We start from the raw sequence: 27,336 nt of genomic DNA, 5'->3' as shown, positions 1-27,336 counted from the left end.
AAGTTATTTAATGCTCTCTGAATTCCATACAGGTTATAGTTCCAACTAAGGCCTGAACTTAACACCCTAGCAGTCAAAGCTTGTTTATCATGCCATTAGCACGCTCTACAATGACGTTTGAATGGGTTGCTGACTTGCAGGCACACTCCCACACCAGAGATTGAATCCCTGGAATCCTTAGAGGCAAACATTATCTGAATGAAATGAAAGAACTGCCCCCACTGCCACTAGGCACTGCAAATCGTTTACTATTGCTGAAGTGCTTGCATTTCTCTGCGACCAAACCTATAGGAATCAAGAACATTGATCAATAGCCAACAATATGTGCTTATATCAGTTAGCTGAGTAGAGGGGAACAATATTGTTCAAATACATCACCTGGGAGAGGATATTTGAGATCATGAGGGGAGTTCATGAGGATCTTTTGACAGTGGAAGGTTTAAGGTGCTGACAAATGTTGATATTGACTAACATAATCCCTAGTATGTTTATATAAACTAGGTCACTTGTGGCGTTGCTGTAGCATTGCTTTGGTTGCGTTAATTTATGCATGAGTAGATGCCAACGCCTCATGAACTTATTTGAATAAATCTAATCTAAACATGCTATCAGATATTATTCAATCACTCACTACTGGTATTGGGACTTCAGGAATGTTATCTGAATTAAGGGTAATTACTAGTATTTAGGGGGAAAGCCTGCAGGAGGTTTCCCCCCTTGCTTAGGTGTTTATGGCTGTTAAGATATGTGTTGATCTTCGTTAAAGATCTGATTAAGAATGCTACCCTAACAGTCTGAAATGTGGCCTTTGCTGCTAAGTCTACTGCACAGTCCATTTCGCATGAATACCATCACACTGATGGCCCAAAGTGTGCCTCACATGGATCAGTGGAAACTTATTTTGTAAGATCTCTCCCCATAACTGTTTAAGGGTTTGTTGACTCCTTGGATACATTCAACTGCCAATGCTACAAATTGACATTGTAATCTGGCACACAGAAGGATAAGTCAGACACAGAAGGATAAGTCAGACACAGTAGGTGTGGGAACTGATGAGTCAGCCTTCTATAGTGCAAATAACAGTTCATGTAAGTGTGCATGTTGTACAGTTCTGTGTCCTAAGAATTTAGTGTGGGTGCCCTGAACTTGCCATCTATCACTAAATCTTATTAGAACATTGGAATGCTGGAAGCTCCATTGAAAACAATGGAGTGCTGTGGGCTTTTACTGGCTGGGCATTTAACGCGGGGAGCGGGCCTTTAATAGCCGGTAGAGCCCGCTACGGCGGGTTCTAAGGCTATATTCTGCCGCGCAGGCTGCGGAGTATGTGTCTTGTTCCTGCTGCATGTTGGACTGAGCCATCCGTATGGAATATGCTTTGGTGAGCCTCAGTGGGTAAAGTAGCAGGAATCGGAGCAACAATATAGCTCATATTGAAGAAACACTTGTGCATAAAGAGAAGGATCATAGTGAAACTTCGCATACACTGCACTTACAGAAGAGGCCCACTATACCCATCTCAGGTGTAGGGCACGAGCACTAGAAATGCTTGCCTTGGCGCCACTTGTAGTGCTGAAATTGGAAAAACAATAATGATTGTTTACCTGCGCCAAAGGGTATTACTTTATAATAGCTGTTAGTACAGTCATCAGGATCTTTTTGGTGGAAGCAAAATGTGCTTCATCCATAGAATACAAGTGAGACTTATAATCAATTGGGACGGTTTGTCCTTCATTGTAAGTCACACAGGTATAACCATAGTGACTGGATGTGAATTTGAAGATTGGCTTTGCTATCCCTAGTTTGTAAATTTGAGGTCTCAAGTGTGTCTGCTTGTAACACAAGGTATTAGTGTGTGTGTTTAACCATTTTTTAGATGGAAACATGGAAGAAATCTGGTCATACCAAGGGCTGCACTCTCAGCGTAGTGAGGGAAATCTCAGCAGAGACTGTAACCTCTTCATTGTATTGGGAGGTTGCAAGGTAAAGCACTCCTGAAGGAAGTTTGGACCTAAATCCTTGCCCTCACTAGTCCTGGCCCCTTGACATACCTCTGTAAAAAAAAAAAAAAAAAAAAAAAAAAATGTTGGTCAGATATTTTCATTTTTCATTTGTGTTTTCGTATCATTAGAGAAGTAATTTAACTTGGGTAGACATTGCTAATAAAGGATGCCCCCATCACCCCCTGCCCCCCCTCCCCCCCACACACACACCTCACCCCTTCCCATTTGTGGGCTACATTTTTGAAAATGGCTGTTGTGTTGCAGTGATGTAATATTTCAGGGACCATGAGACCAATATACTTCAGTTTGGTGTCAAGACATAGGTTTTGGTGGTGAAGTAGTTTTATAGAGACAGAAAATAACTCCCTGGAACAACCCTTCCCACATTTTCCAAAAAGGCGGATCGATAATGATGCGTTTTAGTCAACCTATTGGTAATTTATTTTAATATTGTTTTTGTTTCAGGTTTTCCGTTGATTGAAATTCTTAAACGTGAGCGAAGCAGGGTGGTAGCTGGGGATCTTTACCTCTTGACAGAGTGTTGCTAACTAGAAGATCTGAGGGCTCCATCAAAGAAAAATTTTATGTGCCAAACTAATTCGAAAGAAAAGCTAACATAAAGTGCGGCTGAATAGAAGACAGTTCAAGATGCTGCAGAAATATGGAAAGAACAAAGTTCACAAAAGATTGAAAGAGGATCTTCAATGTGTTGTCTATGGTTTGGCCAGAACAAGGGCCAAAGGGATTGACGAAAGAACAAAGTACAGAGTATGCGAGTCTCACAGGGCAAAAATTTTTTGTCTGCAGCTAGTTTCTTCCAAGATTACGTTTTCAGCCGAGTAGCTGATCTAAAAAGGGAGGTGAATGTATTTGCAGTGGATTTATATGCCCATCCGAACTGGATGCACGGATGCATGCAAAAACGTTAATGTACACTGAGCTCTCAGCAGCATGGTAACTGCAAGCCTTCAGTTAAGGGTGCACTCTTTGAAAAAGCAAATGAAGTTTTAAAGTCACTCTTGAGTGCTGGCTACGGGTTCACACTCAGCGAGATCAGAGAAATAATGGTCAACATTGATGAAACTGTAAGTCTAACAGAAAAAATGGTCCACGCATGGTGTTCTCAGCTGATTTGACTCCTGACGTTATTGCTGCAGGATGCAGTAAAATCAGCAGTAACCATTTTAAGAACTGTGCTGAAAGATTTCGATTTTGGACTTAATTACAAATTTTGTGATGCCCCAGAGCTTCCCAAATCGTGGGGGTCAACTAGAATGTCTGATGTTGTCTTAACATTTTTGCATCATTGCTTAATATCAGCAAAGCAAAACTGTTCCGAACTAAAGTTATTGAGTTGAGAATAGAAGCCAACAACATTGATGATGGCTTTGAAGATATAAGTGAAGAAGTGGAAGATAATCTCATGAATCGACAGGCTTGTGCTGTGCAGGTGTACTGTCTTTTCCAATTCATGTTTTATGAATTACATCTGCTAGAAACTTCTAGCTTCAGATTCCTTACCCTGCAATTCCCTGGTGTCCGCGTGGAATCTGGAACTTTTGCAGAGTAATACCCTTGCATGCGCTGTCGGTTGGCATCATACGGATCCCAGTGGTGTCGTTGGAGCCGTTCATGACATTGACAGTTGCCTATAAAGGCACCTGCCAGGCACACGTACTTCAGTTATTTTCTTTCCGCGCCGGTTAGCACAGATCCGGAATCGAGCTAACCTCTGACTTTTTTGACAGGCCTTTTTCGAACTTTTTGTCTAAGATTTTTTTTTATTTGTGTAGAATGTCATCTAGGAAGGCAGGGTTCAAGCCATGCGGCGCCTGCCACCGTGCCATGTCGGTGACAGACCCCCATAAGTTATGTCTGTTATATGGACCGATACCACAACTCAGTTGTGTTCTGACTTCCAGGTCATGGCTCCGAAAGCTTTGAGGGAACGGTCCCTGAAGCTCATGGGGGCCCAACAGTGTGTGTCAGTCAGACGGCGCGACTCCTCTGAGGTCCTGGTCGAGAAGGAGGTCACAAGGCTACTCGAGGAGCCCCAAGTCTTCTTCATTTCATTTGAGATTCTCTGGGCACTCTGTGAAGAAGCACAAGAAGTAGTAGTAGTCTAAGCTGACCTAGACTTCAACTCGCCCGTCAGCTAATGAGGCGAGTCATGTTCCGAGCATGGTTCCACAGAGCCGATGCCAGGGCTAACTATGAACCCCTCACCCCAGGACCGTCCCCCTTTCCTAGAACTGGAGCGACCCCCGTTCAACTCAAGGAGTTTTACGAGGCCATGCGTCTCATATTTGAGCAGGCTACCCCCGCTGGTGCACCTTCAGGCCCAGCGGAATCGGCAGAGGACTCCCATCAGGTTCCACGCTAGCGGCTTCGACCTTGGCACAGATGGGGGTCTCTTGGATCCGATATTGGATCTGGAACAATGCTGACAGTGGGCCTCTTCTGCTGTCGACTCTCCTGAACTCCTGACTGAGGTGCTTCAGCCAGGGGTTGCCATTTTGGAACCAATGTTACCCTTTAACAAAGCCCTCACTGATGTCCTGCTGGGGGCATGGTCCAGACCCAGCACAGGGGCTCCTGTAAATAGGACAGTTGGCTACCGCCATCGCCCTGCTCCAAATGACCATAGCTTCCTCTCTCAACATTCCACCCTGGAGAGCTCGGTGGTGCGGGCCTCCACTTCCCATGGCGCCTTCCCTTCTGTGCCCCCGGACAACTTGGGAAGGAGAAGTTTTATTCCTCCAGCCCGGCATTGAGGTCAGTAAATGCCTCATGTCTATTGGGCCGTTTTTCCCATACTTTATGGGATACGGCGGTGCCGGTGTTGCCTCAAGTCCTGGAGGGCATGCAGGACACACTCTTACAAGCAGTCAAAGATGGGAGAGATGCAGCCAAGTTCACAATTCAGTGTGGTTTGGGCACGACTGACTCACTGGGTAGAGCGGTTTCGTTGACGATGGCCCTTCGTCGCCATGCCTGGTTTCATACATCTGGCTTTTCGGGTGATGTCCAGGCAAACCTTATAGACATGCCCTTCGATGGGGTCCCGCATGTTTGGTGAAAAGGCAGACTCTGTGCTGGAGCGTTTCAAGGATTCTCGGGCTATGGCCAGGTCTTTGGTCCTCTTGGCAACCCCTCGCCAACAATCTACTTTTTGCCCCTTTTGAGGCTTCGGAAGGGGAGGAGAACCACAGCATCCACAGACCAGCCACCATCCCCCTGTCAGGTCAACATCCTGTGCAAGAACGTGGTCATGGTACCTTGAGACCCAGAGGGTCTAGAAGAACCACTAGACAACAAGGATCATTTTTTTTGTTTTCTTCTTTCTTTTATGTGTGGGGAGCGACCCCTCAGGCAAGGGTCGCTCCCTGGGGGGCCAAATTATTTTTAGGCCAAGCCACTAGACACCAGCGATTGGTGTGGGTATGTGTGTGTTTTGTTTGGGGGGCAACCCCTTGGCCAAGGGTCACTCCCTATGGGGGCACATTATTGTTGGCCATACCTATTTGTGGAAGGCCCATCTGCCCCCATGGGGGGGCAGAAAGCCCGCCAGAGTGCAGGGAAGATTTCTTTTTTTTTCCAAAGTAAGAGGGTGGGGGTATGGCCATGTTCCCCACCCCAAATAAATGGGGCCAAAGTTGTTCTGCCCTCTAATGGGCAGATGGGGCAATTACCCCCGATCCACACCGGCGGGGTGGGGGGGGCAAGAAAGTCTACTAGATGCCATGGATTTTTTTTTTTTAAATAGTGGAGTGGTGGCTACCAACCAGTATGGGCCTGGTTGTGCCCCCACCCCAACTGAAGGGGGTAACAGTCTTTCAGCTCTCCCCCCGCACACTAAAACATCTTATCCCATGGCAAGCAAGAGGACATTTGATTATTTTGGTTTTACATTTGGGCCATGAGAGCTTGGTAACTCTTAAAACCGTCCCACTTGGAATGGTGAGGGCTGCACTTTTTTTTTACTTTGGGACGCTGCCATGTAGAAAAATCCACAAGACCTAGACACATCTGAAAACTAAGCATCTGATTGATTCCAGGGCGGTGAGCTTCACATGCACCCTGCATCATTTTCTTACCCACGATGCCCTGCAAACCTCCAACTTTGCTGGAAATCAGACATTTTTCCCACATTTTTGTGATGGAACCTTCTGGAATCCACAAAATTCCTACCACCCAACATTGTCTCATCTATACCGATAAAAGTTCTGCTGCACTTGTCAGCCTAAAAATGTTTTTTTGCAAACTGCCCTTTTGGACCCCTTTGTTCCCCCTCAATATCGACACGTTTTTTGCTCTTCCCCTTCACAAGCACTTGGCCCACCTACACAAAAGAGGTATAATTTTTACCGGGAGACTGAGGGGAACATTGGGTGGTATGAAATGTGTCCCAGTGCTGTGATCCCACACAGAAATGTGGGGAAAATGTGATTTTTTTTTTTTGTAGCTAAATTTGAGGTTTGCTGAGGGTTCTGGATAAGAAAACATTGGGGGATCCACGCAAGTCACACCTCCCTGGTCTCTCTCAGGTGTCTGGTTTTCAGAAATGTCTGGGTTTGGTAGGTTTCCCTAGATGGCTGCTGAGCCCAGGACCAAAAACGCAGGTCCCCCCCACCCCCCACGCCAAAACAGGTAGTTTTGTATTTGATAATTTTGATGTGTCCTGATAGTGTTTTGGGGCATTTCCTCTTGCGGGCGCTAGGCCTACCCACACATATGGGAGACTTGCGGGAGTGCTGGGTAGAAGGACATTTGTGGCTCCTCTCAGATTACAGAACTTTCTGTCACCGAAATGAGAGGAAAAAGTGTTTTTTGGTCACATTTTGCGGTTTGCAAAGTGTTCAGGGTAACAGAACCTGGTCAGAGCCCCACAAGTCACCCCATCTTGGATTCCCCTAGGTGTCTCGTTTTCAAAAATGCGCAGGTTTTCTAGGTTTCCCTAGGTGCCAGCTGAGCTAGAGGCCAAAATCCACAGCTAGGCACTTTGTAAAAAACAGCTCTGTTTTCTTTGGGAAAATGTGATGTGTCCATGTTGCGTTTCCTGTCGTGAGCATTAGGCCTACCCACGCAAGTGAGATAACATTTTTATCAGGAGACTTGGGGGAATACAGAATCGCAAAACAAGTGTTATTGCCCCTTGTCTTTCTCTACATTTTTTCCTTCCAAATGTAGGACAGTGTGTAAAAAAATATGTCTTTGAGAAATGCCCTTTAATTCACATGTTAGTATGGGCACCCCGGACTTCAGAGATGTGCAGCTAACCACTGCTTCTCGTCACCTTACCTTGTGCCCATTTTGGAAATACAAAGGTTTTCTTGATACCTATTTTTCACTTTTTATATTTCAGCAAATGAATTGCTGTATAGCCGGTATAGAATGAAACCCCATTGCAAGGTGCAGCTCGTTTATTGGCTCTGTGTAACTAGGGTTCTTGATGAACCTACAAGCCCTATATATCCCTGCAACCAGAAGAGTCCAGCAGACGTAACTGTATATTGCTTTTAAAAAATCTGATATCGCAGGAAAAAGTTAGAGTAAAAGGTGGAGAAAAATTGCTGTTTTTTTCACCTCAATTTCAATATGTTTTTATTTCAGCTATATGTACATGCCCTTTAAGAAGAAATCTATTCACAATTTGGGATTTGAATAATGAAGGCTGATCAGGCAGCTTAACCCCTTTGCTGACAGGCCTTTTCCCCCTCAGATGCCAATCCTTTTTTTGGCCATTTGCGGAGGTTTGCGCTTAGGCCCTTATAATGTGCAAAATCACTTCAAGCCATCAACAGGTTCTAGTCTACCGGAAAGTTTCAAAGTGGCTGAGGACATGGATCTTCTACCTGATGCTTTAGTCCGCAAAGCTGATTTAACTGAATTTATCAATTGCGTATTCAGTGCAGACTGAAAGATGAAGAAAAGCCTGTTCCTCTGTGGGATGTAAATCATGCTCTGATCCCCCAGAATACTGTCCCACTGGAGAAGGTTGAGTTTTTACCAGTAATACCATCTCCTGTCACAAACTATGCAACAGTATACACAGCTCTAAAAAGTTTCCAAATTGTGCATGCTCAGCTTGAAGTCCAGCCTATTCTGCCAATTTTCTGCGATGAAGGCTTTTTCCATATTGTAGCTGACATTTTTAGGAGCTATCCAGGAAAATGTGATCATCTTTATCGAATGATGGGCGTTTTCCACATGACAAAAGTTGTGTTGCGATGTGCAGGAAGTTATCTTGGTGGATGTGGCATAGATGATGCACTTACTGAGGGTGAAATCTTTGAAAGAAATCTGTTCAGTATTGAGTGGAACTCATTATTTTTGTTCTTTACAAGGTATGCTCATCTTATCTGAGGCTAAAGAAACATTGCGTTTGAATGCTTTCTGGAACAAGAATGACAAATTAGGTTTTGCATATCTCATCAAAGAAGTGAACAAGGCACATGATGCACGTCATTCAAGGGACATAATGCAAAGCCAGGCAATGTTCAATACACAGTTCAAAATCAGAAAACCAAGTTTTTAGAGTTTGTCAAAAAATGAGAAATAAAATCAGAACTTTGCAAGTACTGGGGGAACTGTTTTACACGTGATAGCTCTATTGCAAAACTTGGTACATGCTGATCGGGAAGGTGATTAGGAGCCGCACGTGAATACTGTAGAGTTACTGATCACTGTATTTAGTGAGTTTGATTTGTATTTGGAAAGAGTGAAGAAGCTAGTGGTGAAAAAACCATACCTCTACAGAAAATGAATCCAAAGACATTTTGTGATAAGAAAGATGGAAGGTTCAGTGCTGTGGCTGCAGATATGGAACTGGAACAGATGATCCAGAGCTCACATAAAAGCTGCTAGGGACTGTTGGTCAGACCCGTAAAAGTGAATATGTTGCTCAGTGTCCGCTAATTTACCATGAAGTCCTTTCTATTCGCAATGTTTTCACAGAAATGACAAATTCAAAATTTATGGACCATTGTGAGACTGTTCCTCACCACAAACTTCTGGGAAAGAGAGGGGAACATTTCAGTAAACATGTTGACAGCCTTCTTAATTTCATGCAGCAGCAAGGAAACCCCTTTGAAATGAATGAGCCTGTGCGACTACACACATTCGGGACCGTACAATATGTGTATGACAATATAAAGACTTGTCTACCAGATGTCCTGGAACATGGATTGAAACTATAGGCAGAACTGAAGTAGGAAAGATTTGTATTGAAGGAGAGCAAGCTGATTTGACATAATTACTAAAGCTAAACTTCCACGCTTTAATTGCCATTTTAAGAATTTTGTCCAGCCAGCCACTGAAAAACAGGTTACAAAAAAAAATAAACTTTCACAAGCACATAGAGAGATGGATGTAGCAAAAGAAAGGGGTGAATTTATCAAGAACATTAAATCGCATGATCTTCAACCAAAACAGTGAAGCAGAAACTTGTACAAGAGGTAAAAAAAAAAAATAATAACTTTCACCCGAAGAATTACAATTTGAAAAGGTTTTCTTCATTGAAAACTGCTGTTGTTGTGGATTATATCACAGTTAGGAATGGTCAAGATTTAACCTGGCAAAACATCCGAGAGGTCGTTCAGACGGTTCTACAAATATCAGTCAGAGTGCACCTTGCAAGAACTTCACATTGTCTTTGACAGTTATCTTGAACTATCTGTGAAAGAATGTGAGATAATCAGACAGATGTCTACAAGTGGAACAATTGACCTTGCCTGCATCAAATATTCGACTTATACCTGTGCACCTTGATAAGTTGTGTTAACATTGAACAAGATGAACTTGGAGAGGTTAACTTGCCAAAACATTGCTGATGCTTCAGTAAACACTGAATTTCCAATTATTGCAAGTGGAATGATTGTTAATGAGGTGTTTGTGCCTGTTGAGAGAGATTCGAAAGCTATGAGCCATAGTGTTCAAGAACTTAACAGCAAATTGTAGGAATCTGAGCTTTGTGTTACGCCACATGTTGAGTGGGCAGTTCGAAATGGTTCCAATTGATTCATTGTACTGACAAATGACACAGATGATGTTATTGTGCTTCTTAGATTTGTTGCAATGTTCATAAGTCAAGGATTGTCAGTGTTATGGATACGATATAGAACAAGTGAGAAAAGACACCCAATCCCGCTTCATATTTTGTACAAGAAACTTGGCCTAGAGATGCCCAGTTCGTCCATCTTCTGTTTTTGTATTTGTCGCCCAAGTGGGAAGGCTATGCCCGGACTTGGGTCCTGTGCTTGCTACGCCACCAGATTCAAGCTAGCCTGGCTGATGAAGGGTGATACCCTGAAATCAGTCCCAGGATGCTAGTTTCTGGTCCAAGGAGGACTTGGCCTGGCAGTTCGGGCTGGACTGTTCCCATGGGGAACAGGGTCAAGACTGATTTGCATATGGCTGGATCCAAACTGGAATGGCATGGCAAGAAAAAACAACTGGTGGATTAACCCCAGTTCTGTGACTGGGGGTAAATGTTTGATTTGTTCTGCATTCTATCTTCTGTTCTTTTTGCTGTGTTCTTGAACTTGAACACAGCTTGGATCTTTAACTGCTGAACCTGTGAAGTTTCTAAAAGGATTTGCTGAGACAGAAGAAGAATGTTAATTCAAATAAGTTGAAAAATTCCTTGTGTGTGTGTGGAAAACAAGTTTTGACTGTCCCACATTTGATGATTTTTGGTACAGTGAGTTCAAGAGATCAGTCCCGCTAAGTGACCTTCCATCAACATCATATTGGGCGCCTGGACACGTTAAAAGAGTGATCAGAAAATGTGTAAATGTTTTGGATCATGCATATGTAGAAAAAGATCCATGTGAATTTGGTTGGGGAGATGTTGATGGGGTGCTAAAACCTACAACATTGCTAAAGCCTCTACCCACAGAACTTATACGTACATGTACTTGTAAAACCTGTGCTACAGGCGTCCCTGTCGCTATGCTGTTCCCAACTGTTCAACATTCTGCAATTGTACCATAAGCGTTTGCCGAAACAAAGTTAACTGTAGGAAAGTGCTTACCACACACATTTTGCCTGATACTTTTAACTTAACTGAGTGTGTGCTGGGATCCTGCTAACCAGGTCCCGGCACCTGTGTTCTTTCCCCAAACTGTGCCATTGCTTCCACAATTGGCAAACCCCTGGCACAAAGCCAAATGCCTTGTAAACTTTACCGGTGTTACCAAGGACCCTGTGGCCAGGGAGGATCTCTAAGGGCTGCAGCATGTATTGTGCCACCCTTAGGGCTCCCTCACCAAACACTGCAATTGCAGGTTGTCTGTGTTGGTGGGGAGAAAAAGGTAAAGTTGACTTGGCATCCCTTTCTGTGTGCCATTCCCACAGACCACTGCCTCTGGCTTTGGTAAGCCACCCCTCTAGCAGACCTTACAGCCCTAAGGCAGGGTGCACTATACCACAGGTGAGGGCAAAACTGCATGAGCAATATGCCCCTTCAGTGTCTAAGTCCATTCGTAGACATTGTAAGTGTAGTGTGGCCATATTGAGTATATATGCTGGGGGTTTGTCATTACGAACTCCACAGCTCCATGATGGCTTCACTTGAGACTGGAAAGTTTAGTATCAAACCTCTCAGCACAGTGAACCCACAATGATGCTAGGGTTGGTTTTATTGAAGAATTCACACAAAGGGCATCTTAGAGATGCCCCCTGTATTTCACCCAACCCTCTAGTGTAAGGTTGACCGGTCGGTGCCAGCCTGCCGCTAACAGACAAGTTTGACCCCATGAGGTGAGAGTCTTTGTGCTCTTGGGGGTCAGGGACAAAGCCTGCTCTGGGTGGAAGTGCTTCAGACCTCCCCCAAGCAGGAACGACATTTGGCATTGAGTCTCATAGGCTCCTGTTACACTTCCATAGGGCACTCCAGCTAGTGGAGGTGCCTGCCCCCGGACCAAGCCCCACTTTTGGCAGCAGGTCCGGTGGGAAAATTAGTAAACAGGTGGAGTGTCCAACCCAGTTGGGACCACCCCTAAGGTGCCCAGAGCTAAAGTGAACCCCTCCTGGCAGAATCCACCATCTTGTTTTGGAGGATGTTAACCACTAGGGTTAGGAGTGTACCCCCGTCTCCAAAGAGAGTGGTCACAGTAAGAGTGTAGCCTCCCTAAGCAACAGTAGCCATTGGCTTCTGGCCTCTGACCCCTGTAACGCCCCTAAATCTAGTGTTTAGGGGCACCCCTGAACCTTGCTCTTCAGATTCCTAACGACCTGAAAAGAAGGACTGAAGAGTCGCACCAGCAGATAAGACTCCAGATGACTTGGCTCCAGCCCTTCCAGCCTGTCTGCAACTTCAAGACTCCTGTGACAAGAAGAAAACTCGTCCTGCAGGTCCAGCAACCTACACAAACCCCCAGAGGACTGCCTGACTACCAAGGACCAAGACCCCCAGAAGACTAGGGCCCTGTCCACAAAAACACCTCCAAGAAGTATATAGGTCTCATGGTGCCTGAAATAATAAATCATCACTGCAACACATCTGCCATTTTAAATAATGTTTTCCAGAAATATTCTGCCCAGATCAGCAATGTCTACTCAAACTAAATTACTTCTCCAGTGATCCTAAAACACAAATCAAAAATGAAAATCTCTGGACCACAATTTTGTTTACGGAGGTGTCAGGGGGCTGGGATTACACTGGGTAACTCATATCGTAAGGTCACTGTCAGGTAGGCACTGTTAATTAACTTTTTTTTTTTCTCTTTTTTTTTAAAAAAAAGTTTTTTTTTTTGTTTTTTTAACAATGTGATGTCAATATGCTTACTAGTTTGTCTACTTTAGTTATGTGCAGATTGAAATCATCAGTAAGATAGATATCACCAATCTATGACAATACCTCAGGATCTGGTTGTAAGATCTCCATGATACGTGCTGAAAATAAGCCAGTGCTACGCTTAAAGCCATGGGTAAATGTCTGAATGAAAACTGTTCTCCATCGAAACTGAAAGCTGTTAGATACTCAATCTCAGGCTCTGTGTTCCGACTAAAGAACCCTCTGGAAATGTCCAGGATTCTCTTGTAGTTTTTTTTTCACTCCGGGTTGGTCATTAAATGTTTCCTATGTGCGTTTTGTTCCATGTAGGTTCTTGTGTGTGAATTTGAATTCCTATAGTCCAAGAGTATTCTCTAGGAGCCATCTGGTTTGTAGGGGGGGGGGGGGGCGGAGTGTTAATTGGTGAGAGGCAAGATGCTATTATAGCATTGTACTGCAACTGATCTAATATTGCTTGATATAAGCATGATTAGCCTCTGCCTTTTTAAGGATATTAAGCCTGTGGTAGTGGTTCGATGTATTGGAGACTGGAGTATTTGTACCACCCCACTTGAGTTTCTGTACAAGGCTTGAGCTTGTCTCACAGCCATTCGCTGTCATACATTTCCCTGATACCTTCGGATACTATGGGAGAGAAAGCTGCCCTTAAGACATCCTCCCCTCTGGGTCCTTCCCTAGTAAAGACTGGAGGCCAGTCTTCTTCCACTAGAGTGATGTGATATAGTAATCAGGTAATTGCGATCGAAAAACTTTTATTATATGTGATATGTTCCCTTCAAATTGTGTGCTTAGATTATAAACGTTGATCTGGGATCTCGATTTGTATGAAGTTATAAGTTGGATTTGCATCCAGAAACCTCTGAAGTCTCAATTTCTATCATGACTTATGCTTATGACTTGTGGCTGGATTGGTATGATTCTTAGAAATTCTGCTACTCTTTCTTCTTAACTGGGGTTTTAGAGTCCAGTCCTTTCTTTTCTCTCCTTATGCTGACATCAGTCTTGCGCCTTGCTTCATTTTTCTTATTGTACAAATATTTTCTTCAGAACTCTGTTTTGGCTCCTCCTTACGGTTCTTTTATCTTCATTGTCATAGTTGTGGCAGCAGTCCGGGTCAAGCAGAATGAAGAAAATGTTAAAAATAGTTTCACTATAATTATTTGCAAGTGCAAATTGCATAGAGAAGTGATTCGTTCTGACCTTTCTAACCTTTGCATTGAGTATTCTATTCTCAGTGTCCTATTCTGCATATCAACCCCTTTATTCTTTTTACATGTACGCTTAAGTTCCTCTGTGAACCATAGAGGTAGGATTGAACCATAAAGTTGCAACTGGGCTTTAGTGGGGCAATGTAACTAGAGCTGATGTCATCCAAGTATATTTTCTGCCTTAGTCTCTAAAGATGCTCCTGCATTTAGGTGCTTGGACTATGATTCAATATTTCCAATAATCAATTTATACCGTACACACATGCGTGTCTTTCCTGGTAATCTCAAACAAAATTTGCAACAGAGTGCAAGGTAAAAACAAAAACAAAAAAGGGACATGGTCACATCACAGTAGAAGCAGTGAAGTTATGAAGGACAGATATGAGTTGGCAAATAAAACATCTAGTGTGTCCAGCTACATGTGGCGCCATTGCTTCATACTAAAAGCAGTGAGGGTTTAAAAAAAGATTTGTTTCAAGTAGTGACAGTGTTGGCTCAAATGTTGAAATCAGCTAGACACATTTGGGATGTTAAGAACAATGGAGGGCAATGAAGTCAGTGAAGATTTTGTTAAACTGAGTCATTTCCAGGAGGTCAGTAGACAGTAATGAAGGTGATCGATTTTATGCCAGGTATCAATAATTTAAGGCTGAAAATGTTGGCTTCCATGAATGGTCCTAGGGACAAGGAAATCAAATTAAGTCAATCCTTGAAAAATAACTGCAAGTCACCTCTTGTATATTTTTTGTGTAACCTGTCTTGGGTTAATAAAGCAGTTCACATCCAGGTGCGAAGGCTAGACCGAGATCTGTATTAGAGGCATCATCGATCAAACTCTCATTTTCAAACTTATGTATATTTAATGATCTAGTGTTAATTAAACAGAACTTTAGGGGTGATGAATCAATAATAATTGATGCTGAGAAGGAAGGTGGATCAGCACAAAGTAGAAATGGGTGCTGATGGTTTATTTCCAGTAGTGCTTACTGCAGAGTGCATCATAAGGAGAGAAGCACTGTAAGCTCTAGATCCAGGAGGAGATTGATGCAGAGGTCTTGCAGCAGGGTTTTAGCTCTAGCAGATGGATGTATAAACTTTTTATAGTATTGTGTGAAAGGGTGTGGCAGGGCTTCACAGGAGTTTCTAACTGTGCACTGAGTATTATAATTTACTAAATGGAGGTGCCTGATGTATATTATGACTGGCACTGAGTGGTTCCGGAGAGTAGATGGGCTTGCTTTAAACGCTCAAGAAAAGTGCATATGCTCAGTGCATCCTGATCTAGGGTGGCAGCATGAGCAAGCAAGGGCCTTAAGAGCTATTATCTAGGAGACTCTTACCAGAGCCAGAAAAAATAAAGGACAGCAATAAACCCAGTCTGGAGTTCACCAACTCTAGAGCTGCCTCCAGGCTCACCTGAGCAAGAATAATTAACTAAAACAGTGTGAACTAAAACAAATAAAACTGACTAAATTAATACATGGCTGACCAATTGCACTTTTTTAATTAATGCATCATGGAGTGAAATATACAAAATAAATAAGGAAGGGAGTGGAGACGGGAGTTCAAATACACAGATTTTTTTTTCAAAGTGCTCACTGACACTAAAGTTGCTGCAGTAGTCACGGCAAATCATTATGCATCACAGATCTCTGTATCGCCTTATTGTGTAGGGTTTACCCTGTCCCGCAATGTAACCAACATTTGTAGCTCATTGTTGGCTAGATTTGCAGCCCCAGGTTAGTTTAGTCACTTTCGCAGTTACAATGTAAGATAAATATTGGCTTTGTACCATGCAACACATCTGTCTAAGGGAGTCAGATGTGTGAAGAGACCGATTCTCTTACAGGTTACCTTTGGAGTTACCACCACAACCAACCACAGCTTAACATTAATGTTATCTGTGATAGTTTGAAACCTGGATAAACACAGTAGAGGTGTCTGGTGAATATAATAAATTGCCTTTTTATGTCTCTTGTCGTGTAATTGCAGGTTTTCTGAACCCGAAGTCCTCACATCTACAGTGCATAATCACAAAATATTCTTGTATATCTTAAAATCTTAATAGCTTATCCATTTGATTGTTGCAAATGTAGAAGTTAAGTTCATCAATAGGCAGTTAAAGGAGGCATCAAACGACCCAAGAAAAAAAAAAAAACTGGCATACACTATACTTCAAGCATTGTTGTCAATGAGCGGACATCAAGGGTTGCACCTGTGACCCTTGGTTTGCTACTTGCCACCCTCGGCACAGCCTTTGCGACTCCTTCCTCTGAGGTGGTAAATAGGCCCTGAGAACATCAGGGCGACTCACCCCTATGGGCTTAAGCCTTCTTGTTTTTGGCCCATTTAAAAAAAAATTATATTGACAATTTATCAGTCACTATTAGTGTTATTAAAAAAAACAGGCACCAGCAGCTGACATGAGCCCTCAATTGGCAGCTGAGTTAAGTAAAATAAATTAATTTAAATTTATGTTGAGTGTTGGGGTGAGGGACACCATATAGATGTTTGAGTGTGTCTCTGTATGGATGATCAGATGCTTTAAAATCTGTGTGCATGCAATCAAGTGTTAGGCCCAAAGCTTTTGTGTGAGTGTAGAGAAGTGAAAAGGAGTTTGAGTGACAGTAAATTTGTTTTTTTCGTACTTGCAGGAAAGTGTTTGTGTAAGACCTTATGTGTGAAAGTAAAAATGAGTGCATGCCAATGAGTGTGTGAATCTGAGAGAGAGCAAATGGAAGTGAGATTGAATAAATAGCAGTGCTTGATAGTGAGTGCCAGTGAATGAGTGTAAGTGAGGGAGAATGAGTGAGTTCAAATAAGTAAAAATGAAATAGAGGGTAAGAGTGTGTGCAAGTGAGTGTGACAAAATGAGTGCTCATGGTGAGTGAGTGCAGGTGTACATATGAGTGAGTCTGAGAATAAAAGTGAATGGTAATGTATCAAAAAGTGTGAGTGGCAATGAAAAAGTGAGTTACAAAGGAAAAGTGAGCTGCAATGAGTGAGAGTGAATGTAAGTGAGCATGAGAATATGGTGTTAAGCTTGTGAATCAGCAGTTGGCCCTTTGAGTACTGATGGTAATTCTTGGCTTATAGAGGCATCTATTACACAATGCTGGCACTGGTATACTTGAGGCAGTTCTTAGAATGACAAGAACCTGTGACAAAGTACTGCCACTGCAATGCTAGATGTATTACTTGGCTTGGAGGATGTGAGTGGCAAAATGCTGGCATTAGCATACTGACTAATTCTTGGCATGAGGCACCTCTTGAAAAATGCTGACAGTGGCATACCTGCTGAAATTTTTTGTGGGGGGCACTGGTGGAAATGCTGGCACTAGCACACTGGAGGTAATTCTTGGCATAAAGGAGGGCAGGTGTGGCATATAGAAGGAGTGGGACAATGAGAAAATGCTGGCCCTCACATAAAGGAAGTTTTTGACACAAGGGTTACTCATGGTGTATGGACGGCACTAATGGCAGTATTCTGGCATTGGCATATTTTATGATTAGTGCCTATCTGGGCATCAATGGCATATGTTGGCACCGTGGCAAAATCCTGCCCCTGGCACAATGTAGGCAATTTGACACACATGGGCATCCATAGCACATTTTGAAAAAATTTATCAACTCTTAGCAAGCGTCAGGTTTCATTGGTTTGGCTGTCTGTGAAAGGAGTTGAATATTTAATGACCACTGGTCGGAGAGTTGCCATGGTCACTGTTAGGCCGCTTTCTGTCAGTGAGTTTTTAACCTTTTTTTAGCATTTGCTCCCAGTGTGTTTAGGGACATGTTCCCTCCAAACATGTTTTAAACCTTGTGGGGACTGCCACAGTGGTCGATGTAGCTCCTTGTGGCATACTGGAATAAGGCCCCACACCTTTCCGGGTCCTGTTCCCACAGGAGTTCATCTTTTTGCTCCAAGATGTCCTATTTGAAGTCAGGTAAGTTGAAGAAATACCTAAAAAGTAGTCTAAGCATTCTTCGGCTTCCCCCTCTCATCGCATGCTTAAAGGCCCTGCTCCTGCTTTCCTGTTGTGGAGCGGGCATCTGGCCCCATATCACACTTGCCAGTTACCTGAGACCGGAGGGATTCCTGCTCATTTGAAGGAGTTCTACGATGCCATGCATGCATCTTGGGCCACTGACTCAATCTGGCATGCCTTTGGGTCCCACTGACCCAAGAGGTGCCTTGACTGGGTTACCACTGGCAAGTAGCACCAGTCAGGCCCTCTAGATCTGATGTGGATTGCGCCGCCACAGGTGCCTTCTGTCCCGGCTTCTTTTCTTCTGCCACCTTTCCTAAATAAGCTGGTACTGCTCAACAATGAGCTCAACAGTGAGTTCGTTATCATACCCGAAACAGAGCCAGCACTGTTTATCATCGTCCAAGCCCTACCAACCCCTAGGCATCCGTCCCTAGGTAGACTCTTCCTTCTTGGAGGAAGAGATGAGTAGGAAAGGTTTGGTAACCTAGTGCAGGACCCTGAGCCAGATGAAAACTGGTATGAGGAGCTGAGTGACTCCTGTGGCTTGAACACTTCACCAGACTCTGACATACTTTCCCTTCTGGGCCCTGTTTCAGAGGAGAGTGCATCCTTTACCACCGTGATGCTCAGGGCAGCGGAGGTCCTTGACTTACAGCTGCTAGCAGTCAAGGTCAAGACCAGCTTCTTGACAGAGGTGTTTCATCCAGAAGTGGGTTCGGCTGAACGGTTGCTTCCCTTTAATGATGCCCTAATGGATGTTCTCCTGGAAGCCTGGGCTAAACCTTTTAGGGGGGCTCCTATGCACTGCATGATTGCCTGATGTCACTGTTCTGCTCCAGGAGACCTAGCCTTCCTCTCCCAACACCCCTCTCATGAGAGCCTGCTTATGAAGGCTTCAACAGCCAAGGTCAACTTAGAATGCGTTCCTTTCCACTCCACCGGACCAGGAATCCAAGAGGTAGACACCATTGGGAAGCACATTTTCTCTTCTACCAGCCTAGCCTTGCGATGGGTAGAAAGTGCATGCATCTTGGAACGATACTTCTGTGCATTGTTGGAGTCTTGTACAAGTGCTTTGCATGCTTCCAGAGGAGTGCTGAGCTCAACTGAGCCTTAGTGGATGGTCAGGATGCAGGGAAGTTTGATATCAGGTGTGAGCTGGATACCGCAAACTCTGTGGGTAGAGTCATGGCCTTTACGGTGGCACTGCATCGCCATGCCTGGTTGGAGTCCACGGGGTTCTCGGTGTATGTCCAAAAGTCCTTGATTGACATGCCTTCAATAGCTCGCCTGTTTGTTGACAAAGCTGACACAACACTCAAGTGCTTTTGGGAGAACAATGTTGCTACTAGGTCTCTTGGGTTTTCTCGAACTATCCTGTCCCAGCAACAGTCCTTTCGCCCCTACCAATGCTGTGGTTGTGGCACATATGGGTGTCCACAATACCAGCCATACCTGGCAGACCAGCAGCCTGGCCATTCCTTTTGTTGGGGAGGTAGCGAATCCCATAGAGAACGTGGGAGTCAGACCCTGATTGCCATCCAGGCCCCCCCACCCCTCGGTCTTCTGCAGTTTCACATCTCTTTAATGTACCCTCACAGTTATAGCTTGACAAGTGGGTGCTTTATGTTGTGTGGCAGGAGTACACCCTTCCATTCGTGGAAACTTCTCCACCTTTGCCACCATCCCAAAAAGAGTTGATTGAGGACCATCTCTTTTTGCTCCGCCAGGGAGTGCAGTCACTTCTGCCTAAAGGAGGTCACCTGTGCCAGAGATAGAATGTGGTTGCTCTTCCTGGTACTTTCTGGTGCAGACGAAGGACGTAGCACTTTGTCTTGTGCTAGATTGCTGCCCTCTTAATGCCAGAAAGAGAAATTCAAAATGCTCACCTTGGTTCAGGACTTGTCTGCCCTGGAGACTGGATGATAGCTTTGGACTTTTAGGATGTGTATTTTCACCCCCTGCCTCCCCCCCGTCCCCTGCAAGCCCACAGGTGTTACTTGCGGTTCATGGTGCACAACAAGAATTTTAAGTTTGCTGTGTTCTGATTGAGCCTCATCAGTGCCTCACCCCGATTGTTCACAAAAGAGATGGTTGCAGCTCGTCTTTGAAGGTTCCAGTTTACCTCTAACTTGACAGCTGCCTGATGAAGGTGGGTTCACCCCAGGCACTCGTCACACACCTCCAGGTTACGGCAAACCTTTTGCACTATCCTGGGGGCTCACTTTCTGTATGCCCAAGATCACACCTGACTGCTAAGACACTATTTTTCACGTGAGTCATTCTGGATGCAGTACAGTTCCACCTACCCTCTGGAGCAGAGTCCAGGATATTCGGTCTTCGATCCCAATGTTAAAGCCTCAACCCTGAGTTTCAGTGATTCTGACTCTGAGGCTACTGGGTCTGATGGCCTCCTACATCCCACTGGTGAAGCATGCCAGATGGTATATGTAGGCTGTGCAGTAAGGTTTGAAGACCCGATGACGTGGGCACAATATCAGGGAAATCGATCCGATTTGTTCCAGATTTTGAAGGAGACTGCAAGAGATCTACAGTGGTTGCTAACGGACCTTGATTGTGCCAGCGACAGACCCCACTCCCTTCTCCACACAGAGCTCACAGTGGTGATTGATGCATCACTTCTGGGTTTGGGCTGCCACCTGTGAGAGGTGGAGATCAGAGGACTCTGGTCTCAGCAGAATCTCAACTCCACATTAGTCATCTGGATTTGCAAGCTATTCGCTACCATTGAAAGCCTTCCTCATCTATCACAGGAAGGCTGGTTCAGGTCTTCACAGACAACACCATCATGTGGTATTGCAACAAACAGGGCGCGAGGTGGGGTTGTGGAGCCTCTGCCAGGGGGCTCTGCTTCTATGGACTTCACTGGAACGCCAGGACATCTTTCTGGATGTGCAACACCTGGTGGACTCATTGAACACCAGGGTGTACAAAGTCACCCATTGATGCTTCGTAGATCATGAATGGCTACTACACAGGAGATGGCGGGAGGTCTCCGACAACGGGGAGAACCTCAACATGATCTGTTCGCCAATGCTGAGAGCAGTAAGGTAGCATGGGTCCTGGCCCCCGCCCTCCCCCCTTCCACTCGCGCCTCCCCCTCCCCCTCCCCCCCTTAGCCCCTTGTATTATCAATGAAATAATTTGTATCCTCTTTTGCTTTAGTAATTTGTGTGATCCTCCCCGGAGTTTAAACCATATTCCCCGGGCCACTTTGTTAGACGACAGGTAGCAAATCAGTACATATTAACTTTAACTGAATTTTTTTACGAGGCATGCAACATCAGTTCAAACGTGCACAAATCATTACTTTTAACACTTTAAAAAAAAACTTTTTTGCTACACATCTGGTCTTATGATCTACAAATCAGGCAACTCTATGGGACATTGATCCATTGTCCTCGGACATTTCCCTATTACTAGCAGGGTCATTTCTCTTGATACGAGCATGACCATCACATATGAGAGCCTTGGCCCTATGCATGAGATCAAGCATTCTTATGATTTTTATGTCACTTGGTGGCACTGATTAAGGTTTCATAAACAACCAGAGCAGTTTTTGTGTGGGCTCACCTTGGGTGTTCCGATTAAAGACCTTCCCGTCACTATTGGCAGAGAATTGGGACTATGAACCTTTTTGTTTTTGACTTTTTAGAGTTTATATCTGAACATGTACTCTCTGTGGTGGCTACTGGTACAGGAGTACTTCTTGTTGTACACTGAGCCTATTGGTGTGTTTTCTCATTCTACATATATTGCCCGTAATAGGCTTTTCAGTCTTCCACTCGTCCTGATGAGGCCTGGAGGTAATAGACCAAAACACATCAACACACTTCTTTGAAGAGCCATCAAATTTAAATACGTTGTTGAAAGCAGCAAAATGGTACATTAGGGGAAAATAGGAAATTCTTGACCTCAATATGGACCCGTTCCTATGGACTTCCTCTCACAGGGAGTGCATTTAGAAAATGTATACACGGCTGTACAAAATTGACTGGAAGACTAAATGTGCAGTGGATCTGTGTTTTTTGACTGAATTTTGACTTTCATGTTTTTGTAACATTTGTGTTGTATTCCCTGTCTGTACTATTCTGCATTATGTCTTCACACTATATAAAAAATGAACATCAGGGAATGTGGATTATTCATTGCCTAAGACATTGTGGTAAAGAATGTTTCAGTACAAATAATTGTAGCTATATGCCATTGAGTAATCGATATGCTCAATTACAAGGCTTGAGTCCTTTTTGATTAGTCCACACAATATCCCACTTTATATGTAAAGTATTTTTGCCCAGGTATAGTGAGGTTGTAAGGACATACCCCGAAGTCTAGCGTACGGAGAACGTGCAGTCTCAGCACCTCTGTGTATTAGTTTCCAAAGCGGCTCTCGCTTGCAGACACATTCCTCCTCAAATGGAATTTGTGGCTCTGTATACCTTTTTGACAGATTACTCCTGCCCCTAGTTTTGAAGGTCAAGACTGAACAGTCCAAATCATCCTAGTGGCGACAGATTGAACACAGAGTATGGTATCCTGAGCTCCAGAGCATGAGCATTGGTCCTCCTCTCAGAATCCTCCTGCAGGAGGATCTCCTGTGATAACAGCATGGCCCTGAACCCCAACCTGCACACACACTACCTTAGTACATAGAGACTGAACAGCGACAACTGAAAATTTTCCATCTTTCTCCCGAGATCTGTGATGTTGTTTTTGCCAGCCAAGTGTCTTTCCATTAACACTGTATTCATCTGTCATTTGGATACGTTTTTGGCTTGGTGTTCCTCACTCCATGTGTTTCCCCTTTCTGCACCACTGATGGGGATGTTGCTCTTTGTTCTGTCTTTAGTCTGGCACTTTCTTGCACTGGGCACTGTAAAAGGTTACCTATCAGTTATTTCGATTTTCCCTGTGGTTGCCAGGTCAATCCTCCCTGTTTAAGTCACTAGTGACTCTTTTTTCAGAAAGTTTGCAACATTTATTCCCTCCTAGACCTTTCATGATGCCCCAATGGACCTCAATCTGGTCCTCAGGTTTCTAATTTGTTCGCCCTTCGAGCCACCATCCAGCTGTTCTCCGTGGCTCTTGACTATCAAAACAGTCTTTCTTGTGGCCATTACATCAGCCATGAGGATTCACAAGCTTCAAACTCTGTTGATTCACCCTTCCCATACCAGCTTTTTACCTGACAGACTGGTCCTTAGGACGCATGTCTCCTTCCTGCCAAAGGTTGTCATTCCATTTCATGTTGGTCAGAGTATCACTCTGCTTACTTTTTTCTTCCCTCTCATCCTTCCAAGCAGGAGGAGAGACTCCATTGCTTGGATCCAAGGAGCACTCTCTTGTTTTACATTAATTGCACTGAAGACTATCTGGTTGGCAAGCAGCTCTTCATTGGGTTCACTAGAGCGAAGAAGGTCAGTACTGCATATGCACATGATCTCACAGTGGATTGTACTGTACATTAAGATCTGCTACGCATTATCTAAGAAGCAGCCTCCTGAAGGCTTGCTGACCGATTTCGCCACGGCTGCTACTACTGCATTTGCATGTGGGGTACCTGTCCTATGCATCTTCCAACCTGCTACTTGGGTATCACTCCACACGTTCATGAAGCACTACTGCTTGGACAGTAGAGTCCATGTAGACTGGTATTTTGCCCCTTCGGTCCTCCAGGATTTTCTGGTTTGCGCCACTTCACAGCCCCCGGCTCGTGTCCAGAGAAACTAACACTGCAGCGAGGACCCCCAGGTGACCCCCACAACGTGGCCACCCTGAGGCGACCTTCCTGCACCCCCCCCCGGTACAGCCTGCAGAGAGAATCCAGAGGCTCCCCCTAACTGCGACTGCCCGGTATCAAAGACCCCGACGCCTGGAAGAAGCACTGCATCTGCAGCACCCAGGCCCAAGAGGAACCAACTACCGGTGCAGGAGTGACCAGCAGGAAGCCCTTATCTTTGTCCAGTCGATGGCTGGCCCAAGAAGCCCCCCTGTGCCCTGCCTGCGTCACCAAAGTGACCCCCTGGTCCCTCCATTGATTCCAATAGAAAACCCAGCGCTGTGTTTTTACACTGCACCCGGCCGCCCCTGTACCGCGAAGGGTGTATTTTGTGAGCCTATTTGAGAACCTGACTATTTTTCTATAAACAAACCTATTGGCCTGGAGTTAAGTCTTTGAGTGTGTGTTCTCATTTATTGCCGATGTGTGTACAACAAATGCTAAACACTACCCTCTGATAAGCCTAACTGCTCGACCACACTACCACAAATAGAACATTAGTATTATCTATTATTGCCTCTGTCAAGCCTCTTGGGGAACCCCTGGACTCTGTGCACATGATTTCTCACTTTGAGATAGTATATACAGAGCCAGCTTCCTACACTGCACTTTCGTCAAACATTGGTTTGATGTGGCTTCACATTTTTGGCATAGAAATAGTCCCTAAAGAAACATGTCAGCACACTGGAGTTGGTGCTTGCATGGGCATTGCAACAGCTTTTATGGTGCTGGTTATGCCAGTGCACAGTCGATCAGGGCTACCTACCTGCGCACAGAGGTACTGAACACGATTTTCAGGAGCCAGTGTGACTCCTGGGGAATAGTCTAAGGTGAGGAATCTGTGGCTGGAGTCCCTCACAGAAAAAGCATTACAAAAGGTATGTTACTTGTTTGTTTCCACCAGATCGAAAGTTTGGGGCACATATAAAGGGCCTCATCCATCTGTTTAATACTGCTCAGGCACCCAAACTGAATCGGCACAGCAGGAGAAAGTTTTTGAGTTACATCCCCAACCACCTAAAAAAAGTGAGTATGTTCAAAGAAAGTTCAGCCTGTTCCTTTTTCACCTTGTGTCATATTGTGTTTAAAATGAACACAAGAATGAAAATAAACTCAGAGATACTTTGTATTTGGAAAAAAATCATAGTCCTTACACACTTTCTTTCAGTATCACCAAAGCAAAAAGGATTTTTGTTATCACCGCACAAGTATTTACAAGTCCCTTTTCATGGATCCAAATGACCAGGCAGATGACTTAAGAAGGTCATGTTTTTTGTTTTTTTAAAAATATTATTCAGGTGCAGAAAATAGTACTGTAATTTCTAATGACATTTGATTAAAGTATTTAGATTTGAAATGTTATAAAGTTAGAGCCTTGAGTGAGAGAATTCACTTTTACTAAAGTTCTTGAACAGACGGACTACACAAGTCAAGGAATTTTACCAGGAGACACAATTGTGCTATACTAAGAATATTCATCTACAGTATTAAAAAATGTAAGTACGTGTTTTCTGTTTGTATAACTTGAAATGTAATGGAACAGTATTTTGATCTTCAGGAAATTGTCAGCCTGTTTTTTAGCATTCAGTTTAGGCTTATTATAATGCCTTCTTATCACAACTATTTCAAAGCAACTCTACACCTATGCGTTGTGTACCCGTGCAACATCACCACAGCTCTGTGTCAGGTAACTGGGTGGATAAAGGCAGATTGTTCTGGGATGGATTCCAAAATCCAATTGTGTGCAAAATAAGGGTTGTAAACCTTCCTTCAAGCATAGTAGTTATAAATGTCCTTTAATATTGTGCCTTTGGTAATCACTTGATTGTACATCTTTGTGTTATGATGGTGTGAAATGCTTGTGTATCAGTTTATTTCCATGCATGAAATCTCATGTAAAATTTGTCTTTCTCAGGAAAAATTCCTACGGGTATAGGAAGAAGCGGGATGACAAGTTTGTGGTAAGTTTTTATAATGCTTTTAGACTGGCACTAATGATTAGCTGTGCCAAGCATGTTTCGTAAACATGTTAATAAACGCGAAAGGCATTTTGTTGCAGTTGTACATTGTTTGCCCATCAAGTTTAAAAAAAATGTATTTTATTTGTTTTTGCATGCCTTTGGACAAAAAAAGGTGGTAAAATCGATAGTAGGTGCGCTCACATGCATATGGGAGTCAGAGTTTTCTTGGAAAGTAGTTTTTTTTTAGATTGCTAATAACTTTGGTGTGGTTTTATGAATCCTCATGAAACTATACCGAAAAATGTTCATCCACCTTAGTGCTTTCCTGGAGAGATTTGGGGTGACCCATCAAGCAAGGGCTGAGAAAAAGGGAGAGTCCCAAAGAACTATTGTTTCTACGAAATATTACACAACAATCCTGAAAAAATGGCTAAACAGAATTATACCACAAAGGGCAGAAAGCTAGATATTTATCCTTTTAGTATGTTTTTTTGTGAATTGGAGTAAATCTGTTTAGCCTGTTTAGAAACATTAATGTTCAAAGTTTATAGATATCTGTTTCTACATGACAACTGTGGGACCAAAACATACAGTATGATTGGTCAATCAAATAGCAAACGAAAAGTTAAATGCAAACCCACAGGACTCAAGGAGTCATCTGAACTGAGTTTAGTTTTTAAACATAATGTAAGGGGTCATGGTAGGGATACCCTCCCCCTCCACCCCTCATGGTGACTAAATATTTTTTAAAGAAAGTTGTGATCCTGTGTGACTTCTGCCGACGCTTTCCATAAAATATATTTGTTAATATGGGGAGGGGGCATGCATATGGCCCCTCTCTGTGTGCCACCAGTGGGCCCCGCAGACCCCATAACCTGGGGCAATATTGACAATGAAGTGGGGAGACACCCCCACCTCCTCTCTCTGTGATACTATTCTACCTTAGGGACCCCATCTCCAGGGGCAAGATACAAACCAGTGCCCTGGGAGCCCACCCTCAAGCCACTGTGGTTTCCTGCTTGGAAGAGTATGGGCATACCCTGCCTGTACTCTCTCTGGCATGGAATTTCACTTTGCACTTGGCAGGAGCAATATAAAACAGTTGCTCCTGGTCGGCGGGAGCAAAGTAAAGGTGCTGGCTTCCACCAGCACCCAGTATGGTACTGGAATGGGCCGCAGAGGCCTTGGGGCTCCCCACGTAGCATCCCAGTGTACTGCTTTCTGGGTGACCTAGGTGGGCACCAGGGCACCCACCAAAGGCCCCAGGGAATGGGGTCCCTGGAGCCCTTAAGGCTCAGGGGGAGGAGGGGAGAACTGCATGCCCTCTCCCCCTTGTCCTCGGGGCCTGGAAAGGCTCTGGGAAGGGGGCGGCCTTTATTAAACTAATGTATGCGTGTCCCAGGTGAGCAACGGGACATCCACAGTATATTATTTTATTATGTTTTTCTCTTTAAAAAATGATTTCGAGGAGGAAGAAGAAACCTTCTCCATCCAGGAATCGGACTCGGACGAGCTCGATCCCGAAGAAACGCCGAAAACCGTGAGTAAGACGTCGAAACATAAAACTCACGAGAAGA

At 44.1% G+C, this 27,336-nt stretch overlaps 1 protein-coding gene across 7 annotated transcripts in view; it reads left to right on the top strand.

The window, feature by feature from the left end:
* Positions 1-27,336, top strand: part of LARP4B (La ribonucleoprotein 4B) — an 857,205-nt gene that overhangs the window by 570,937 nt on the left and 258,932 nt on the right. For all 7 annotated transcript variants that reach the window (XM_069211182.1, XM_069211183.1, XM_069211184.1 and 4 more), the window contains one exon: positions 25,714-25,759. In XM_069211182.1, coding sequence (XP_069067283.1) covers positions 25,714-25,759 — 46 coding nt within the window. The remainder of the gene's footprint in view (positions 1-25,713; positions 25,760-27,336) is intronic.

The sequence above is a fragment of the Pleurodeles waltl genome, chromosome 10 (genome assembly GCF_031143425.1).
Source record: "Pleurodeles waltl isolate 20211129_DDA chromosome 10, aPleWal1.hap1.20221129, whole genome shotgun sequence".
NCBI classification, from domain to species: Eukaryota; Metazoa; Chordata; class Amphibia; order Caudata; family Salamandridae; genus Pleurodeles; species Pleurodeles waltl.
Note: the sequence above shows the minus strand (reverse complement) of the source record. Positions and strands in the feature narration are given on the sequence as shown.